Source organism: Taeniopygia guttata, chromosome 4, assembly GCF_048771995.1.
Source record: "Taeniopygia guttata chromosome 4, bTaeGut7.mat, whole genome shotgun sequence".
In the NCBI taxonomy this organism is placed as follows: Eukaryota; Metazoa; Chordata; class Aves; order Passeriformes; family Estrildidae; genus Taeniopygia; species Taeniopygia guttata.
This window is the reverse complement of record NC_133028.1, coordinates 2,800,732-2,816,797: the sequence shown is the minus strand read 5'-3', so window position 1 is coordinate 2,816,797 and position 16,066 is coordinate 2,800,732. Positions and strand designations below refer to the sequence as shown.

The following is a 16,066-nucleotide window of genomic DNA, read 5'->3' as shown; positions in this document are numbered from 1 at the left end:
CACTCCTGCTGGAGCTGGGCATTTCTGAAAACAAACAGCTGAAGAATCACACAATCTTTGAGGCTGGAAAAGCCCTCTGAGACCCACAAGTCCCCCAGCCCTGCCAGGCCACCACTAAGCCATGTCCCCAAGTGCCACATCCACAGGGTTTTAAATCCTTGGAAGAGTGTGGCCAGTTGGTCATCAGTTCTTCCCAGCTTGCAGGGCTGGATGTGGGAAGGGGATGGAGAAGAAATGAAGAATCCAGCTGAAATGGAAGCAGCATTGCCCTGCTCTGCCCCTGGGAGGAGATGGGTCCTTTGTGGCTGTCACCATCAGCTCGAAAGGTCATGTGAGAGATGCAGGCACATGAAGCAAAGCAAGACTCAAAAGAGCTTTTTCCTTCCCTCCCCAGTAAATAAAACACACAAAATCAATCCCTGTGAGTTCTACAGCCCCTCTTCCAAGGATCAGTGCTGGTTTCCACGTGCTGCTCTGGATGCAGGGGGTGACTCCAGTGGAAGGGCTGTCAGGTACCACTTCATTAGTGCCTCGTGCCAGCAAGTGGGGTCATTCCTGCTTTATGTGACCATAGGGAGTGCTCCTGTGGGAAAACAGCCCTTTGCACAAGGATTTTCAGTTATTTCAGCCCATCTTTGAGCTGATTTCTCCCCTCAGAGTCAACAGCCCCTTCTCTGCACAAGGGAGAATGAGAAGCAGAGCAGATGCCAGCTGTTTGTTCCTGAAACAAATGCATGTCATTACTTTTATGTTAGAGAAACATTAATTTATCTTCCTTTTTCTTCTTTTTTTGCAGGGGTACCAAGAGAAAAACAAATTCATTGCTGCACAAGGTAAATTCTTGACTATTCCCCTTTCTCTTTTTGGGGCAGCTGGGCTGGGCCCCTCTGCTCAGTGGAGCTGTGCCCTCTACCTACAGCACAGCATCTTGCAGAGCTCCTCTGGTTAAAAGGAGGCCTGGCTGCTCCACAGATTGTTCCCAAAATTATTTTCCCAGTCAAAGAGCAGTGCTGGATGTCTTGGTGGGCAGAGAGAAGTCCTACCTGTGCAGTCCCATTGCTGGAGGGTGTTGTGACCTCTGGAAATTCTTCCAGGGAGCTGCTTAATTAAATTCCCCAAATCACAGAATCCTGGAATGGTTTGGTGTGGGAAAGACCTCAAAGCTCATCTCATTCCACCCCACTGCCATGGGCAGGGACACCTCCCACTATCCCATATTGCTCCAAGCTCCCTTGAACTCTCCCAGGGACGGGATAGAAATGTCCTTATGATCTTCAGAAGTCCAAACACGTCCCTAAAACCAAACTTCCCACTCACAGGGTGGGGATTGTGTCAGCAACAGGATGTTACCTGCCCATGGGAGTGTTTTGTATTTCCTCTCAGCTCTTGCCAGTGGGTCAGGGCATTCCTGGCCAGTTTCCCTGGCTCTGGCTGGAGCAGGAGGCTGGATCAGGTCTGTCAGCACATCCAGGCTCAGGTTAAGCTTTGGCTCTGCTGTTCTCTTGGCTCACCCTGAGCCTCAGGCTTGGCAAGGGAGTGTAGGCTGAGTTAGCTTCGTGTCTGGCAGGCAGCAGGGAACTATTGCTGTGCCACACTGAAATGGGATCCCATGGCTAAAACCCAAAATCCCAGGGCAGGACTTGTGCAGACTCTGGGACAGCCACGATTTCCCTGGGTGACCTTGGGCAACTCCATGCTGTGTTTGTCTGGTTTCCCCATCTTGAGCTAAATATGGGATTCCTGACCATAAAACAAGTCCAGAAATTCCAGCTATTGTGTGATAGGATTATTCCTTGGATCAGGCATGCCCAGAGACCACAGCACCTCCTGTGACCAGTGGCAAAAAATGTGTTGGATCATCCGTGACGTGCGACCTCACACGCTGGGTTTTGGCCCCAGATTGTGAGAGGTTGATCCCAAAGAGAATTTTTTGTTTTACCTTGCCCTCAGGACCAAAGGAAGAAACAGTGAATGATTTTTGGAGGATGATTTGGGAGCAAAACACAGCGACAATTGTCATGGTGACCAACCTGAAGGAGAGGAAAGAGGTGCGTTCCAGAAGGTTTCGGGTTTTGGGGCAAATCCAAAATCATCCTGTGCTTATGGGTGTGTCCTGGAGCCATCCCCAGCCTTGTGAGGGTGTCCAGAGCTCACCTGCCCCTGTTTTCTCCCCCCACAGTGTAAATGTGCTCAGTACTGGCCAGATCAGGGCTGCTGGACCTACGGGAACATCCGAGTCTCCGTGGAGGACGTGACCGTGCTGGTGGATTACACCGTGCGCAAGTTCTGCATCCAGCAGGTGCCAGGGATCACCTCCCCCATCCCAGCCCTCCCCTCTCCACACTGGGCATCCCAAAGGTGTTGGCTCAGCTCCTCCAAGGCTCTGTGAGAGCAAAGTTGGGGTGAAATGATGCCCAGCACCCATTTTTAACCAGAGTTATGTGAATTTATTCCTCCCAAGAGCCTGTTCCCAGTGGTACCAGTGCTGTGCTGAGAGCAGGGAAGTGAGGGATGCCAGGGATGAAATTCCATCCTGCAGTACTCCAGCACTTGCTGTTAGCAGTGTTGGTCCCTGCTCTCACCCACAGACACTTAATGCCTGAAAATAATCAGATTTATCCCCTCAGCTGAGACAAAATCCAGCGCCGTATGTGTTGGGTTTGATTGCTTTCCCATCTGTCACCACATTTCCTTGTCCTCCAAGGAGACTCTGGCTGTTTTAGTCACTCTGTTTGTTTTCCTGCCTCTCTCAGAGGCAGGCAAGGATGAGTTGGTGCCTGAAAACCTGTGTGGACTTTGAGGGTGATTCTCCTGAGCTTCATCCTTCACTCCAATGGCCTGGATGTGTGTGTTTTCCTCCCCTGCCTTTAATCCGAGGATGATCTGGCCAGAGGAGTGGGAAAGGATGGAGCAACAGCTTCTGTTTGAGCTTGCTGAGGATGAAATACGGCAGCTGCTGCTGGCTGGATGCCACAGGCAGGGACAGGCTGGCATCTCACAGCCCTCGGATGTGGGATGTGGTGCTGGGTGGTGAAAATGTCACATTTTCAGAGACTGATTTGTCCCAGAGCCTGAGTCCATGCCCTTTCAGCTGCAGATGCTGCTTCTAAAGCCATCCAGCCCCATCTCAGGTCTGCAGCTCCCTCTCTCCCTTCATTTTGAGGGAAGAAGGGAAACCTGAGTATCTCTCCTTAACCTGAGTCCTCCTTTCCCCTGCAGGTGGGAGATGTCACAAACAAGAAGCCTCAGCGCCTGGTGACCCAGTTCCACTTCACCAGCTGGCCCGACTTCGGGGTGCCCTTCACCCCCATTGGGATGCTGAAATTCCTGAAGAAGGTGAAGACCTGCAATCCCCAGTATGCAGGAGCCATAGTGGTGCACTGCAGGTGAGTCCTGCTCACAGCCAGCCTCTGGGTCACCTGGAAAACATCTCCTGCTTAAAAGGAAATTTTTTATTTTTCATTATCTTTGTTTGACTTTCCTGTGTTAAATGGGGATGTGCAAAAAAATAATTAATTGAAGGAAGTTCTTGGAATCAGCGATGTTAGGGTGTTACAGCTCATCTGGAGGGGTCATTTGGGTTGGCTGGATGCTGAGTGAGCCAAGATGAGCACTGGTGGCTCTCCCTTGGCTCTCCACTGCCCTGGCATGAGGAGATAACATCCCTCTTTGGGAGAAGGCAGTACTGAGCTGCCAGATTGCCTGGAGTAAGGGCCAAGGAGATTGGCCTCACCTGGAGTGGTGTCAGACACAGCAGCAGCCCTGGGGTGGCCACAGGGGCTTCCACATTGCGATGGTCACATTTGCACCATCCCAAGTTCATTTTTCTTGCCTTCTTGGGAAGCAGCTGATTCCAAGAGCTTTGTCTTCCCTTCATGTCTGCTGGTCATGAAGACAATCCAGTCCAACCCCCTGGTGTGGGCAGGGACACCTCCCACCACCCCAGGCTGCTCAAGCCCTGTCCAGCCTGGGATTGGGCACTTCCAGGAATCCAAGGGGCAACCACAGCTTCTCTGGGAAATCCATTTTAGGGCCTGCCCACCCTCGTAGGGCAGAATCCCTTCCCAGAGCTCCCCTGAACCCTTGTCCCGCAGCGCCGGGGTGGGCCGCACGGGCACTTTCATCGTCATCGACGCCATGCTGGACATGATGCACACGGAGAGGAAGGTGGACGTGTACGGCTTCGTCAGCCGCATCCGCGCCCAGCGCTGCCAGATGGTACAGACAGATGTGAGTGTGCTGCTGCCCTGCCCCGGGCACGCCTTTCCTTCCCCCACCCACAGCCCCTGCCAGGCTGGAGTGCCATCCCTCCTTTTTTTAGGGTGATGCTGCATCAATGAGTCCTTCACGGGGTCCTGCTCCTTTGAATTCCCTTTGTCAAATCGTTAAATCATTTAGGTTGGCAGTTGTTATAAACGAAGGTGTATTCAGCTAAATTAAAAACAAAAATAGTTTTATTTGCGGTCAAATTTTATTCAACTAGCCACGGAAAAAAAAAACAGTGTTGAGCCCGGGGTCAGCCCTGGGTGTGCAACAAGGAGAGGTTTTCCTCCGTGCCCACACACTTCTATTTTGGCACAAGTGGTTTTTATAGGGAAAATTCCGCCTGAGGCCATGATTTCTGCAATCAGTCTTTTCTTTTACTCAGAGTCTATATGTTAATAAGATTTTCTTTTTTGGAGATGAGGGAGAATAATTTAGTGTCTGGAGTTGTTGAATCCCGTGATGAAATTTACAGGAACGCTGCATTTACATATATTTGTCCAGAGATTTCCAAGATATCCATCTCGGGTCATTTATAGGTGATGATCAGCACCTGGGGTCTCCTGTGGCTTTCCAGACATGGCCCATCTCTTAGAGAACCATACTTTCTTATTTGTAAATTAATTTCTAACATATACCCAGTCTCAGAGGGGAAAAAGTGGGAGGGGGGGAGGGCAGGCTAGTACAAACGAGTATAATCTAACAAGTATTTAACATTATATATTCCATACAAAAAATTGCACGAATTATGTTTATTACCCATAGCAGCAGTGATCCTTAAAATAGAGTCCAACCATTCCCTCAGCACTGCCAAGGCCACCCCTGACCCATGTCCCCAAGTGCCACATCCACACGGCTTTTAAACCCCTCCAGGGATGGGGATTCCACCACAACCCTGGGCAATTTCTTCTTTCCATGAGGAAATGTATTCAGTATCCCACCTGACCCTCCCCTGGCACAGCTTGAGGCCATTCCCTCTCATCCTGCCCCCTGGATGCCCCCTCCTGTCAGGGAATCTTGTGGAGCCAGAAGATTCCCTGAGCCTCCTTTTCTCGAGGTTTGGAGAACATGTTGTGTCACATCTGCTTTGCTCGGTGTGGTTAATAAAGAAACAGTCCCCATGTGGTGGCAGGAAGGTTGTCACTCACTTTTCTGGAGTTTCAGAGAGGTGATGGGTTGGCACCCAGCATGTGCTCACTGGGCATGGAATATGGGGGGAAAAAAAGCAAAGTAACTTTTATGGCTAGAGGGTGAGGTGTAGTTCTCAGCAGCGAGACCAATTTTAAAAAAGATTTCAGAGAGACTCAGACTTCCTTTTACTCCTTCCTCCTCCCTGCACCCCTGCAGATGCAGTATGTGTTCATATACCAAGCACTTCTGGAGCACTATCTCTACGGTGACACGGAGCTGGAGGTGACCTCCTTGGAGATCCACCTCCAGAAAATCTACAACAAAGTGCCAGGGACCAGCAGCAACGGGCTGGAAGAGGAGTTCAAGGTGAGCAGCGTGGCTGTGGTCCTGGAGGAGCTGCTGGGACGGTGCAGGGATCACCTGGCACTGGGTGGCTCTGAAACTCCCCTCTGCTTTGCTCCTTGCCCTGCAGAAGCTCACTTCAATCAAAATCCAGAATGACAAGATGAGAACGGGCAATTTGCCAGCCAACATGAAGAAGAACAGGGTGCTTCAGATAATTCCATGTAAGGCTGGTTTGGCTGAGTGTCCGGTGGGTGTGGGGACAGGAATTGGGCTGGAGAAATGGGACAAAAAGGGACCTTGTGGTGTTCAAGGAGAAGGGGAAAGTCCTGCCCCTGGGGAGGGACAAGCCCAGGCACCAGGCTGGACTGGGGTCACCCAGCTGGGTGGAAAAGCAGCTGCCAGGAAAGGACCTGGGGGTCCTGACAGCCTGCAGCCTGAGCCTGAGGCAGCAAAGTGCCCTTGTGACAAAAGGGACACTGGTGGCCTGGGCTGTGTGGGACAAAACACTTCCAGCAGGTCCAGGGAGGGGATCCTGCCCCTCTGCTCAGCACTGCTGAGGCCACACCTGAGCTCTGGGTCCAGCTCTGCCTCCCCAGCACAAGAGGGACAAGGACAGAGTGGGGAGAGCCCAGGGAGGGGGCTGGAGCATCTCTGCTCCCAGGAAGGGCTGGGAGAGCTGGGATGCTCAGCCTGGAGAGGAGAAGGCTCTGGGGGCCTCATCCCTGTCCATCAGCACCTGCAGGGAGGGTGCAGAGAGCACAGAGCCAGGCTCTTGGCAGGGGTGGCCAGGGACAGCACAAGGGGCTGTGGGCACACACTGACCACAGGAGGGTCCCTCTGAACATCAGGGAACACCTTTTGGCTCTGGGGGTCACCAGGTGCTGACACAGGTTGTCCAAGGAGGCTGTGGAGTCTCCGTGCCTGAAGATACTCAGATTTTCTCTGGACACAGATGGGCAACCAGCCCTGTGTGACCCTCTCTGCTGGTTTCTGCTCTGCCCCAAGGGGAAGGGATCCCAGTGCTGAGCAGGTCCTTTCCCTGGAGAGCTCAGCATCCCCTTCCTCTGCCCCAAACCAGGGCATGGCAGAGGGTGGAGCTGACTGTCCTTGTCCCAGCCAGGTGCACTCTGCTCCTCTTCCCTCATCTCTGTCTCCCACTTGGGGCTTGGTGACTCCTCAGCTAAAGGTCATGCAGATTATCCCAAATCTCAGGTGATTTTGTTCTGTTCCAGATGAGTTCAACCGAGTAATCATTCCAGTGAAGAGAGGGGAAGAGAACACAGACTATGTGAACGCTTCCTTCATTGATGTGAGTCTTCTCCAATCTTCTTTCCATCTTCTCCCAGTGGAAACCACCTCATGCTGCTTCCTTTGGGAAGAATTTATCCCAAACACTCCTTTCATGGGTTTTGTACAGCTGCCTCCATGTGGCTTTGCTTTGTGTCACCGCCTGGTGCTGGTTTCTTTCTCCAATAAACCCCCAGGTACATCCAGCTCCTTGTGGGAGAGGGGAGCTGGAGCCTGAGCAGAGCCTCCAAATCCTGGGCTCACTTCTGCCCCTTTGGGCTCTGCTGATGGCTGTGGAGAAAGGATCCACGGAAATATATCCATGGAAATAACATGGCAGTGGTCATTTGGTCAGAAAACATCCCCCAGATTTGATCAGGGAGCAATAAAGGATCCCAAAACCTTGGAGAGGAGCCAGGTCAATCCCATTACACCTGTCTGGGTGGCAGCAGGAGGAGGGGCAGGGAGGTTAAGTGCTGTCCTCACTCCAGGGAGACATCTCAGATGAGTATTGATCTCCGTGCAGTGATGCCAGTGCTGGCCAAGTCAGACCCTGTTCTTTTCCAGCCCAATTCCTGTTTTCATCTGCTAATGACACAAGGCTTTTTTTTTTTTTTCCCCCAAAAAAAAGGCAATCACTGGGTTTACCCACTAAAACCAGTTTATTCCCAGTTCTAACATCCTTAATTAATTGCTCCCTGAAATCTCCTTTGCTGTGGCTGCAGGAGCAGCCAGGAGCAGCTGCCTTGTTGTGCATCCAGATCAGAAAGCTTCCGTGGCACGTAAGCAATTTGGGCTGAGGATTCAATTTCCTGCCTCTGCTGCACTTTGCTTAAATGACAAACTCCAAATGACGAAGCATCTGCAGTCACAGTCTGCAGGGAGGGCACAGGGGAGTCAGAGGGGTTTGGAAACAAAAACTCTTTGTGGCTGTGGAAGAGCCAGAGTCATCCAGCCTTCCTGCTGGTTTTCACAGACCACAGGATGGTCTGGGCTGGAAGGGACCTTAAAGGTCACCTAGTGCCATTTAGTTTTGCTTGCTTCTTCAAAAAATCCCAAATAAAAATCATTCCTAGAGTATTGGAGCTGAGGCAAAGCTCTGCTCCAGCATTCAGAGCTTGCAATATTGCTTAGGTGTGCTGGAAACCCAAATGGATAAAGCCAGGTGTGTGTAGGGGAGATAATCCTCCCAAAATTGAACTGAGCTTGGTAGACCAGCCGTGTCCAAGGGATTCCTCCTGCTGGTCCACTGAGCCTGTTCCCAAATTCCAGGGTTATCGCCAGAAGGATTCCTACATCGCCAGCCAGGGGCCTCTGCAGCACACGATAGAGGACTTCTGGAGGATGATCTGGGAGTGGAAATCCTGCTCCATAGTGATGCTGACAGAGCTGGAGGAGAGAGGCCAGGTAAGCTCCTGGGATGAGGGAGACAATAAATAAATGAACAGCAGGAGTTTGGAATGGGATGACCCTTAAGGTCCCTTCCAGCCCCAAACCCGTCTGTGATTCTGGGAGTTTGTGAAGTCTGTGGGATCCCACCCTGGTGCTGGGCAGCTGCCAGGAGATTCTTCTATCCAAACCCCTGGGAAAAAACACAGGGTGCTCACCCTGTGGCCTCCTGTGATGCTTCCTCAGGAGAAGTGTGCCCAGTACTGGCCGTCCGACGGCTCCGTGTCCTACGGAGACATCACGGTGGAGCTGAAGAAAGAGGAGGAGTGTGAGAGCTACACGGTGCGGGACCTGCTGGTGACCAACACCAGGGTAAGAGCTCCTCCTGGGACCTCTGGCTGCTCCTGGGTTTCACTGCCATCAGCCCCTGCTGGTGTTCCCTCAGCTCCATGAGCTCCCCAGTGTCCCAAAGGGTTTTTATCCCTGCATCCCTGTCCTGCTGCTCGTTCCTCCACCATTCCCTCTGCTCTGCTGCCCTCACCACCAATCCTCCCTCCTGCTCCCCATTCCCCACTCTTCCCCAATCCTTGCCACTCCTCTGTTGGAATCTGTGGTATTGATGATTCCAAGATTGTAGAAAGTCTCTGTCTTTCTGCCCCACTGCCAAAGCAGAAGCCATAATTGGTCTGTGCTGGTTTCAAGGTTGTTTATTCTGTTTATCTCTAACATGTTCTGCTGCCCTGCCGCAGCTCTGTCCTGCAGGGCAGCGTGTGGGGCTCTGCCCTCAGTGGGATGGTACAAACATTAAATACCAGAAACTACCTGTGCTGGATTTACAATAACGTGCCAATATCTGTCACCTACGTTGAACAGTGTGTCCCCAGCCTAAACCAACAGAAAAATGCCAACACCACAGTGAAACATGGAGGGCATGAAGAAGGAGAAAAAGGACAAGGCACACCCAATTTCCTCCATCTTGTCCCCTTTGGACCCCTAATCTAGAAACCTAAAATTTTACTTTTGCACCTGTGCCACACTTAATTATTACTCATATCAAACACTCAGAGCTGGCAATTGATCCTGTAAGATTGAAAACTCTTTTCCATGGACAGAGATCACAGACAGTGTCTCTGGGGCTCTGTCCAGGGGGGTTCCTGACCCCTGCCAGGGTGCCAGGGCAGCCAGAGGGAAGCCCTGGATTCCCACACTCCTCCACAAGCAGCTTTCCTCCAGGGGTTGTCAGCCCGTGGGTTCCTTGGTGCAGATCTCTCAGCAGCTGCCTGACCTGGAGCTGTGCCCTCCCCGCAGGAAAACAAGAGCCGACAGATCCGGCAGTTCCACTTCCACGGCTGGCCAGAGGTCGGGATCCCCGGGGATGGGAAGGGGATGATCAACATCATTGCAGCGGTGCAGAAGCAGCAGCAGCAGTCTGGCAACCACCCCATCACTGTGCACTGCAGGTAAAGCCTGCCTGGAGCAGCTGGGGAGATGGTCAGGATCCCAAAGTGGGTAAACTGGGAGAGGCTGGGGCAGGGCTGGCTCCTCCTGTTCTCCAGCTCTTCCCACCTGTGGATTGTCCTGTGGGCAAAGGCAGCAGGGTTTTTCCCTCACCCCCTGGTTTCTCTTTGCCAGTGCTGGAGCGGGAAGAACGGGCACCTTCTGTGCGCTGAGCACTGTCCTGGAGAGGGTGAAGGCAGAGGCGATCCTCGATGTCTTTCAGACTGTCAAGAGTTTGAGACTACAGAGGCCACACATGGTGCAGACACTGGTAGGTGCCTCCTGCCCCACCAGATCCTCAGCAAGGATGTGCTGGGGGCTCAGTGTTGAGCAACAACCTCTTTGATTCAAGGGTTTTTGCTCTCCATGAAAGAGGGAGTGAGGGAAGATGTGGGTTCATCATCCCTGGAAGTGCCCAAGGCCAGGCTGGATGGGGCTTGGAGCGATCTGGGACAGTGGAAGGTGTCCCTGCCTGTGGCAGGGGGGTGGAACAAGGTCATCCTTAAGGTTCCTTGCAACCCAAACCATTCTAAGATCCGTGATCCGTGAAGGTGGGCTGGGAGCTGTCTCCCCTTCCTCTTGTTATGGCATCAAGTGCCCTCTAAGCACTGACAGAAGTTGTAGGAACCTCCTTGGAGATATCCTCAGCCACAGTCCATACATTAATGGGCTGAAACACCTGGAAAAGTGTCCTGGAGTGGCTGTGGAACCACCCTGCACACTGGTAGGGTTGGGGCAGGTGGGGCTGGGTGAGGCCTTGCAAGAGGAGTTTGCTCAGGGTTTTAGAAGAAAAGTCTTTTGGGACCCAAGCAGAACCTCGCAGAGCAGAGGAGAAGTCAGAGTTTCTTTTGCCATGAGTACCCCAGCACGGGTTTGGGGGTCACGGGGAGGTGGGACCTGCTCTGGACACCTGAGCAAGCATGAGGTGGTGTCTCAGGTGTGGATTTTCCTGCTCTGACACCGTTCTCTCCCAAATCCCACAGGAACAGTATGAATTCTGCTACAAGGTGGTGCAGGAATACATCGACGCCTTCTCAGACTACGCCAACTTCAAGTGAAGAGAAAAAACAGGAACAAAACAAATCCACACCCACCCTCCCCAAAACAAATGACAGAAGAGTTGCCTTCTTTAATATTTTGTAATATTCTGTTTGTTAATATACCCCCCCAAACAAAAAAAAAAAACCTATGTGTATATATCTTAACTGTTTTAGAGGTTGGTACCATAAGCTTCATATTAGCTGGAGATTTTATATGTAGCAAAGTGTTAGTGCAGATACTGTTGGCTCCTTTTTTTCCAATGTTTTATTGGGGAATTAAATAGCGTGATGTTTGGATTAATATTGTCATACCATCTCTCTTCTGGAGAGTTGATACAGGCTGTTATTTTGTTTGTAAATCTTTTTTTTTTTTTTTTTTTTTTTTTTGAGGGAGTAAAGCCTTTTTAAAAAAAAAAAAAAAAAGGAAAGAAAGATATCCTGGATCTCATCTGAAAACCCAAACCCACCCTACCACAACCCCCCACCAGCACAAGCTTTTCCAAACCTGCAGGGAAATGGTTTCACATTTTTCTGCTGGTCAGCTCTTAAAAAAAAAATGAGAGAAAAAAAAAAAAAAAAAAGCTCATTCTGTGTGTGTGTTTATATATAAATATCCTCATTTTTGTACCAAAAGCTACAAACTTTCCTCTCTCAGGGTCAGGCCACCATGTACTGCTGGTTTGGAAACTGTAATTGCCACACAGCAGCACCCAAATGTTGGGATTTCGACCCCAAAAAAAGAAAACCCCAGACAAACAAAAGGATTTTTGCTCCCTGAAGGCAAGGTCTGTGTGTTTGTTTGGAGGTGGATTTGTGGCCCTGAGCTGGGGGTGATCACGGTGGCCTCACTGCCACTTTGCTGCTGCTCTTTGTGCCAGGTGAGCTCCATCCCCAGTGCTGGAGGAATTGTCAGATTATTTTTCCTGACATCCTGAGAGATCCCACAATGAGGGAATGGTTTGGGGAGGAAGGGATCTCATGGAATATCCAATCCCACCCCCTGCCATGGGCAGGGACATCTTCCACCATCCCAGGTGGCTCCAAGCCCCATCCAACCTGGCCTTGGACACTCCAGGGATCCAGGGGCAGCCACAACTTCTCTGGGAAATCCATCCCAGGGCCTCCCCACCCTCACAGGGAAGAATTTCTCCCAAATCCCTACTCCAGACCTGCTCTCTTTCAAGAAGAACCCAAAGAGTCAAGAAATATCCTGAGGACCAGGGGTGCAGCACTTGTATATTAGGAAAAAAAAAACAGGTTAATATGGGGGGAGCTCCATCCCCACTGCAGGCACTGGGAGAACTGGTTTGGAGCAGAGGCTTCACCCCAAGGATTTCTCTGGACGCTCCAAACAGTGATGGGGAGGAGCACAGGGTGGGTGGCAGGGCCCAGGAATATTGACAGGGATGTCCTGAGCTCAGAATATGAGGTTGAAATCTGGGAAATTCTGGGTAAAAGCAGCCCATGAGTCAGAGTATCCGAGTTTTTTCAGTTTTTCCATCCAGGCAGGATTCACAGGGGGATTCAGTGGAGGCACACAGGCAAGGGGACACCCTCAGCCACCCACAACACCCCCAAAATTGCTTTAATACTGCCATCAGCTCCACTCCAACATCACCCCATTGCTAATAAACTCCAGCTCCTACATTTTGGAGGTTTGGGGGCAAGGCTATCAGTCACACTCAGAAATAAATGTGGTGACCCCAAAGAAATGGGGACCCTCCTCAAACAGGGGGGCTTCATTTGTGCCCACGGGTGCTCCACTGAGGAACACCCAACAAGTCCCTCCATCCTGCCCAGTGGGTGCTGGCTGCTTCCTGGGGCTGTTAATGAGATTTTCCCCCTTTTTTTCCATCATTCCCAGGATCTCTGAGGGCTTGGGGAAATTTTGGGGTGCCAGCAGCTGCCTTGAGCTTTTGCCACAGCATCTGCCCTGACCCCATCCTGCATCCAACTGCAAATATCAGAGAGATGAGCAGCTGCTGGAGATACTCAGGGCCAGATCCTGCCTAAATCCCCTTCCCAAGCTCTGCCACATCCCTCCAGCTGGGAGCTTTGGGCTCCATGGCCATTGCCAGCATCCAGCCCCAATTTGGGGGTGACAAATTTGAACTGAGGAAATGAGGGCTGGGATGGGGTAGGGAAACTGAGGCACGGGGAATTTGTTCATCTCCTTTCAACAAGAGCATCCCTGGAGCTGCAGGGGGACAATGTGGATCCATCTGCCGGGAAATGGGACAATGAGCCTGTTCTGGGGGGGCTGAGACCCCAAAAAGGTGTCTGAGGGCAGTGCCAGGGGGATTTGGGGGGAAGGAGGCTCTGGACACTGGCACGACGCCGTCAGCGAGGTCACGGTCCCCCGTGGGAGCGGTGGCCAGGCCGACGTCACTGTCACCGAGCCCTTCAAATAGCCACCGGCACTGCCACCACCGGCACTGCCACCGCCACCACCGCCACCACCGGCACCCCCCAGGTGAGGCTGGGCCCGGGCTGGGGGGTGGGGGGTCCTGTTTGCCCCAAATCAGACCCCAATGGGGGGTGGGGGGAATATCCATGCTGGATCCAAACCCCAGCAGCACCCCGGGGTGCTGAGCCCCTCCGGTTTCTCCAGCCCCAAAGAGCACCCAGAGGTGCTCATCCCCTCTGGATCTGCATCCTAAACCCACCCCAAAGTGGTGCTGGGTCATCTCCTTTGGATCTGCATCCCAAACCCACCCCAGCACCACCCAGGGGTGCTCATCCCTTCTGGATCCCCATCCCAAACCCACCCCAGCACCACCCAGGGGTGCTCATCCCCTCTGGATCTGCATCCCAAACCCACCCCAGCACCACCCAAGGGTGCTCATCCCCTCTGGATCTCCATCCCAAACCCACCCCAAAGTGATTCTGGGTTATCCCCTCTGGATCTGCATCCCAAACCCACCCCAGCACCACCCAGGGGTGCTCATCCCCTCTGGATCTGAATCCTAAACCCACCCCAAAGTGATGCTGGGTCATCCCCTCTGGATCTGCATCCCAAACCCACCCCAGCACCACCCAGGGGTGCTCATCCCCATCCCAAACTACCCAGCACTACCCAGGGGTCTTTATCCCTTCTGGATCCCCATCCCAAACCCACCCCAGCACCACCCAGGGGTGCTCATCCTCCCTGGATCTGCATCCCAAACCCATCCCAGCACCACCCAGGGATCTTTATCCCCTCTGGATCTGCATCCCAAACCCACCCCAGCACCACCCAGGGGTGCTCATCCCTTCTGGATCCCCATCCCAAACCCAACCCAGCACCACCCAGGGGTGCTCATCCCCTCTGGATCTGCATCCCAAACTCATCCCAGCACTACCCAGGGGTCTTTATCCGCTCTGGATCTGCATCCCAAACTCACCCCAGCATCACCCAGGGGTGCTCATCCCTTCTGGATCCCCATCCCAAACCCATCCCAGCATCACCCAGGGGTGCTCATCCCTTCTGGATCTGAATCCTAAACCTACCCCAAAGTGATGCTGGGTCATCCCCTCCAGCTTCTGCATCCTAAACCCACCCCAGCACCACCCAGGGGTGCTCATCCCTTCTGGATCCCCATCCCAAACCCATCCCAGCATCACCCAGGGGTGCTCATCCCCTCTGGATCTGAATCCTAAACCCACCCCAAAGTGGTGCTGGGTCATCCCCTTTGGATCTCCATCCCAAACCCACCCCAGCACCACCCAGGGGTGCTCATCCCTTCTGGATCCCCATCCCAAACCCACCCCAGCATCACCCAGGGGTTCTCATCCCTTCTGGATCTCCATCCCCCCACTCAACCCCTGAGGTTCTGCCGGACCCAAACCACCCCAAGGCAGCACCCACGGGTGCTCAACCCTCCCGCAGCCCCCCGGCCATGGCACCCCGCGGGTCGCTGCTGCTGCTGGCGCTGCTGCTGCTGAGCTGTGCCCTGCCCCGTGCCCGGGGCCAGCACTGGTCCCACGGATGGTACCCGGGGGGCAAACGGGACCTGCGGACCCCCACCAACCTCCAGGTAGGGTGTCCCCCCCGGGTCACCCCCTCCAGGTCATTCCCGTCCCTCCTGGGGTCATTCCCCGTCCCGGTTCTGTCCCCCTGCCCATGGTTTGTGTCCCCCCCCTCCCCCTCCATGCCCCTGGTTATATAAACCCCTCCCTCGATTAGAGATTTTGGGTTTATCCCTGCCCCGGGTTAAACCCCACTTCGGGTTTATCACCCCCACGGACTATAATCACCCCAAATTATCCCACTCCCTCAATTATGTGGATTTATCACCCCCAGGGGCCATAATCCCAAATTATCCTGCTCCCTGAATTATCCAGATTTATCACCCCCACAAACTATAATCCCAAATTATCACCCTCTCTCAATTATCCGGATTTATCACCCCCACGGGCTATAATCCCAAATTATCCCACTCCCTCAATTATCCGGATTTATCACCTTCAGGGGCTATAATCCCAAATTATCCCCCTCCCTGAATTATGCAGATTTATCACCCCCACGAGCTATAATCCCCCCAAATTATCCCCCTCCCTGAATTATCCTTCCCCCCAAATGATCGATCCCCTTTTCCCGCGGGGTGATTCGCTCCCATCCCGGGTTTTTTGGGGTTTTTTTCCCGGTTTTTTTCCCGGTTTTTTTCCCCCTTCTCCCGCAGGTCCCGTCCCCTCTCGGGCGCTGCCGTCCCCTCCCGTGTCCCCTCCGGCGGGAGGAGCCGCTGCCGGTGAGCGGGAACGGGGCTGGGGGGTCCCGGGGGGATCCCCGGGAATGGGGCTGGGGGGTCCCGGGGGTCCCGGGGAACGGGGCTGACCCATCCCGGGGGACTTGGGGGGAAGGGGTCCCGGGGAACGGGGCTGACCCATCCCGGGGGTCCCGGGGAACGGGGCTGACCCATCCCGGGGGTCTTGGGGAGGGACTGACCCATCCCGGGGGTCTTGGGGAGTGGGGCTGACCCATCCCGGGGGTCCCTGGAGAGGGACTGACCCATCCCGGGGGTCCCGGGGAACGGGACTGACCCATCCCGGGGGTCCCGGGGAACGGGACTGACCCATCCCGGGGGTCCCGGGGAACGGGACTGACCCATCCCGGGGGTCCCGGAGAATGGGGCTGA

At 53.4% G+C, this 16,066-nt stretch overlaps 1 protein-coding gene across 4 annotated transcripts in view; it reads left to right on the top strand.

Annotated features, from left to right (window-relative positions):
- PTPRA (protein tyrosine phosphatase receptor type A) overlaps positions 1-11,253 on the top strand; it is a 119,406-nt gene extending 108,153 nt beyond the window's left edge. For all 4 annotated transcript variants that reach the window (XM_041715615.2, XM_041715614.2, XM_072927889.1 and 1 more), the window contains 13 exons: positions 797-833; positions 1,951-2,048; positions 2,180-2,299; positions 3,220-3,386; positions 4,095-4,230; positions 5,611-5,760; positions 5,867-5,960; positions 6,972-7,048; positions 8,299-8,433; positions 8,662-8,787; positions 9,724-9,875; positions 10,048-10,183; positions 10,896-11,253. In XM_041715615.2, coding sequence (XP_041571549.2) covers positions 797-833; positions 1,951-2,048; positions 2,180-2,299; positions 3,220-3,386; positions 4,095-4,230; positions 5,611-5,760; positions 5,867-5,960; positions 6,972-7,048; positions 8,299-8,433; positions 8,662-8,787; positions 9,724-9,875; positions 10,048-10,183; positions 10,896-10,970 — 1,503 coding nt within the window. In that variant the 3' untranslated portion in view covers positions 10,971-11,253. The remainder of the gene's footprint in view (positions 1-796; positions 834-1,950; positions 2,049-2,179; positions 2,300-3,219; positions 3,387-4,094; positions 4,231-5,610; positions 5,761-5,866; positions 5,961-6,971; positions 7,049-8,298; positions 8,434-8,661; positions 8,788-9,723; positions 9,876-10,047; positions 10,184-10,895) is intronic.
- The last annotated feature ends 4,813 nt before the right edge of the window (positions 11,254-16,066 follow it).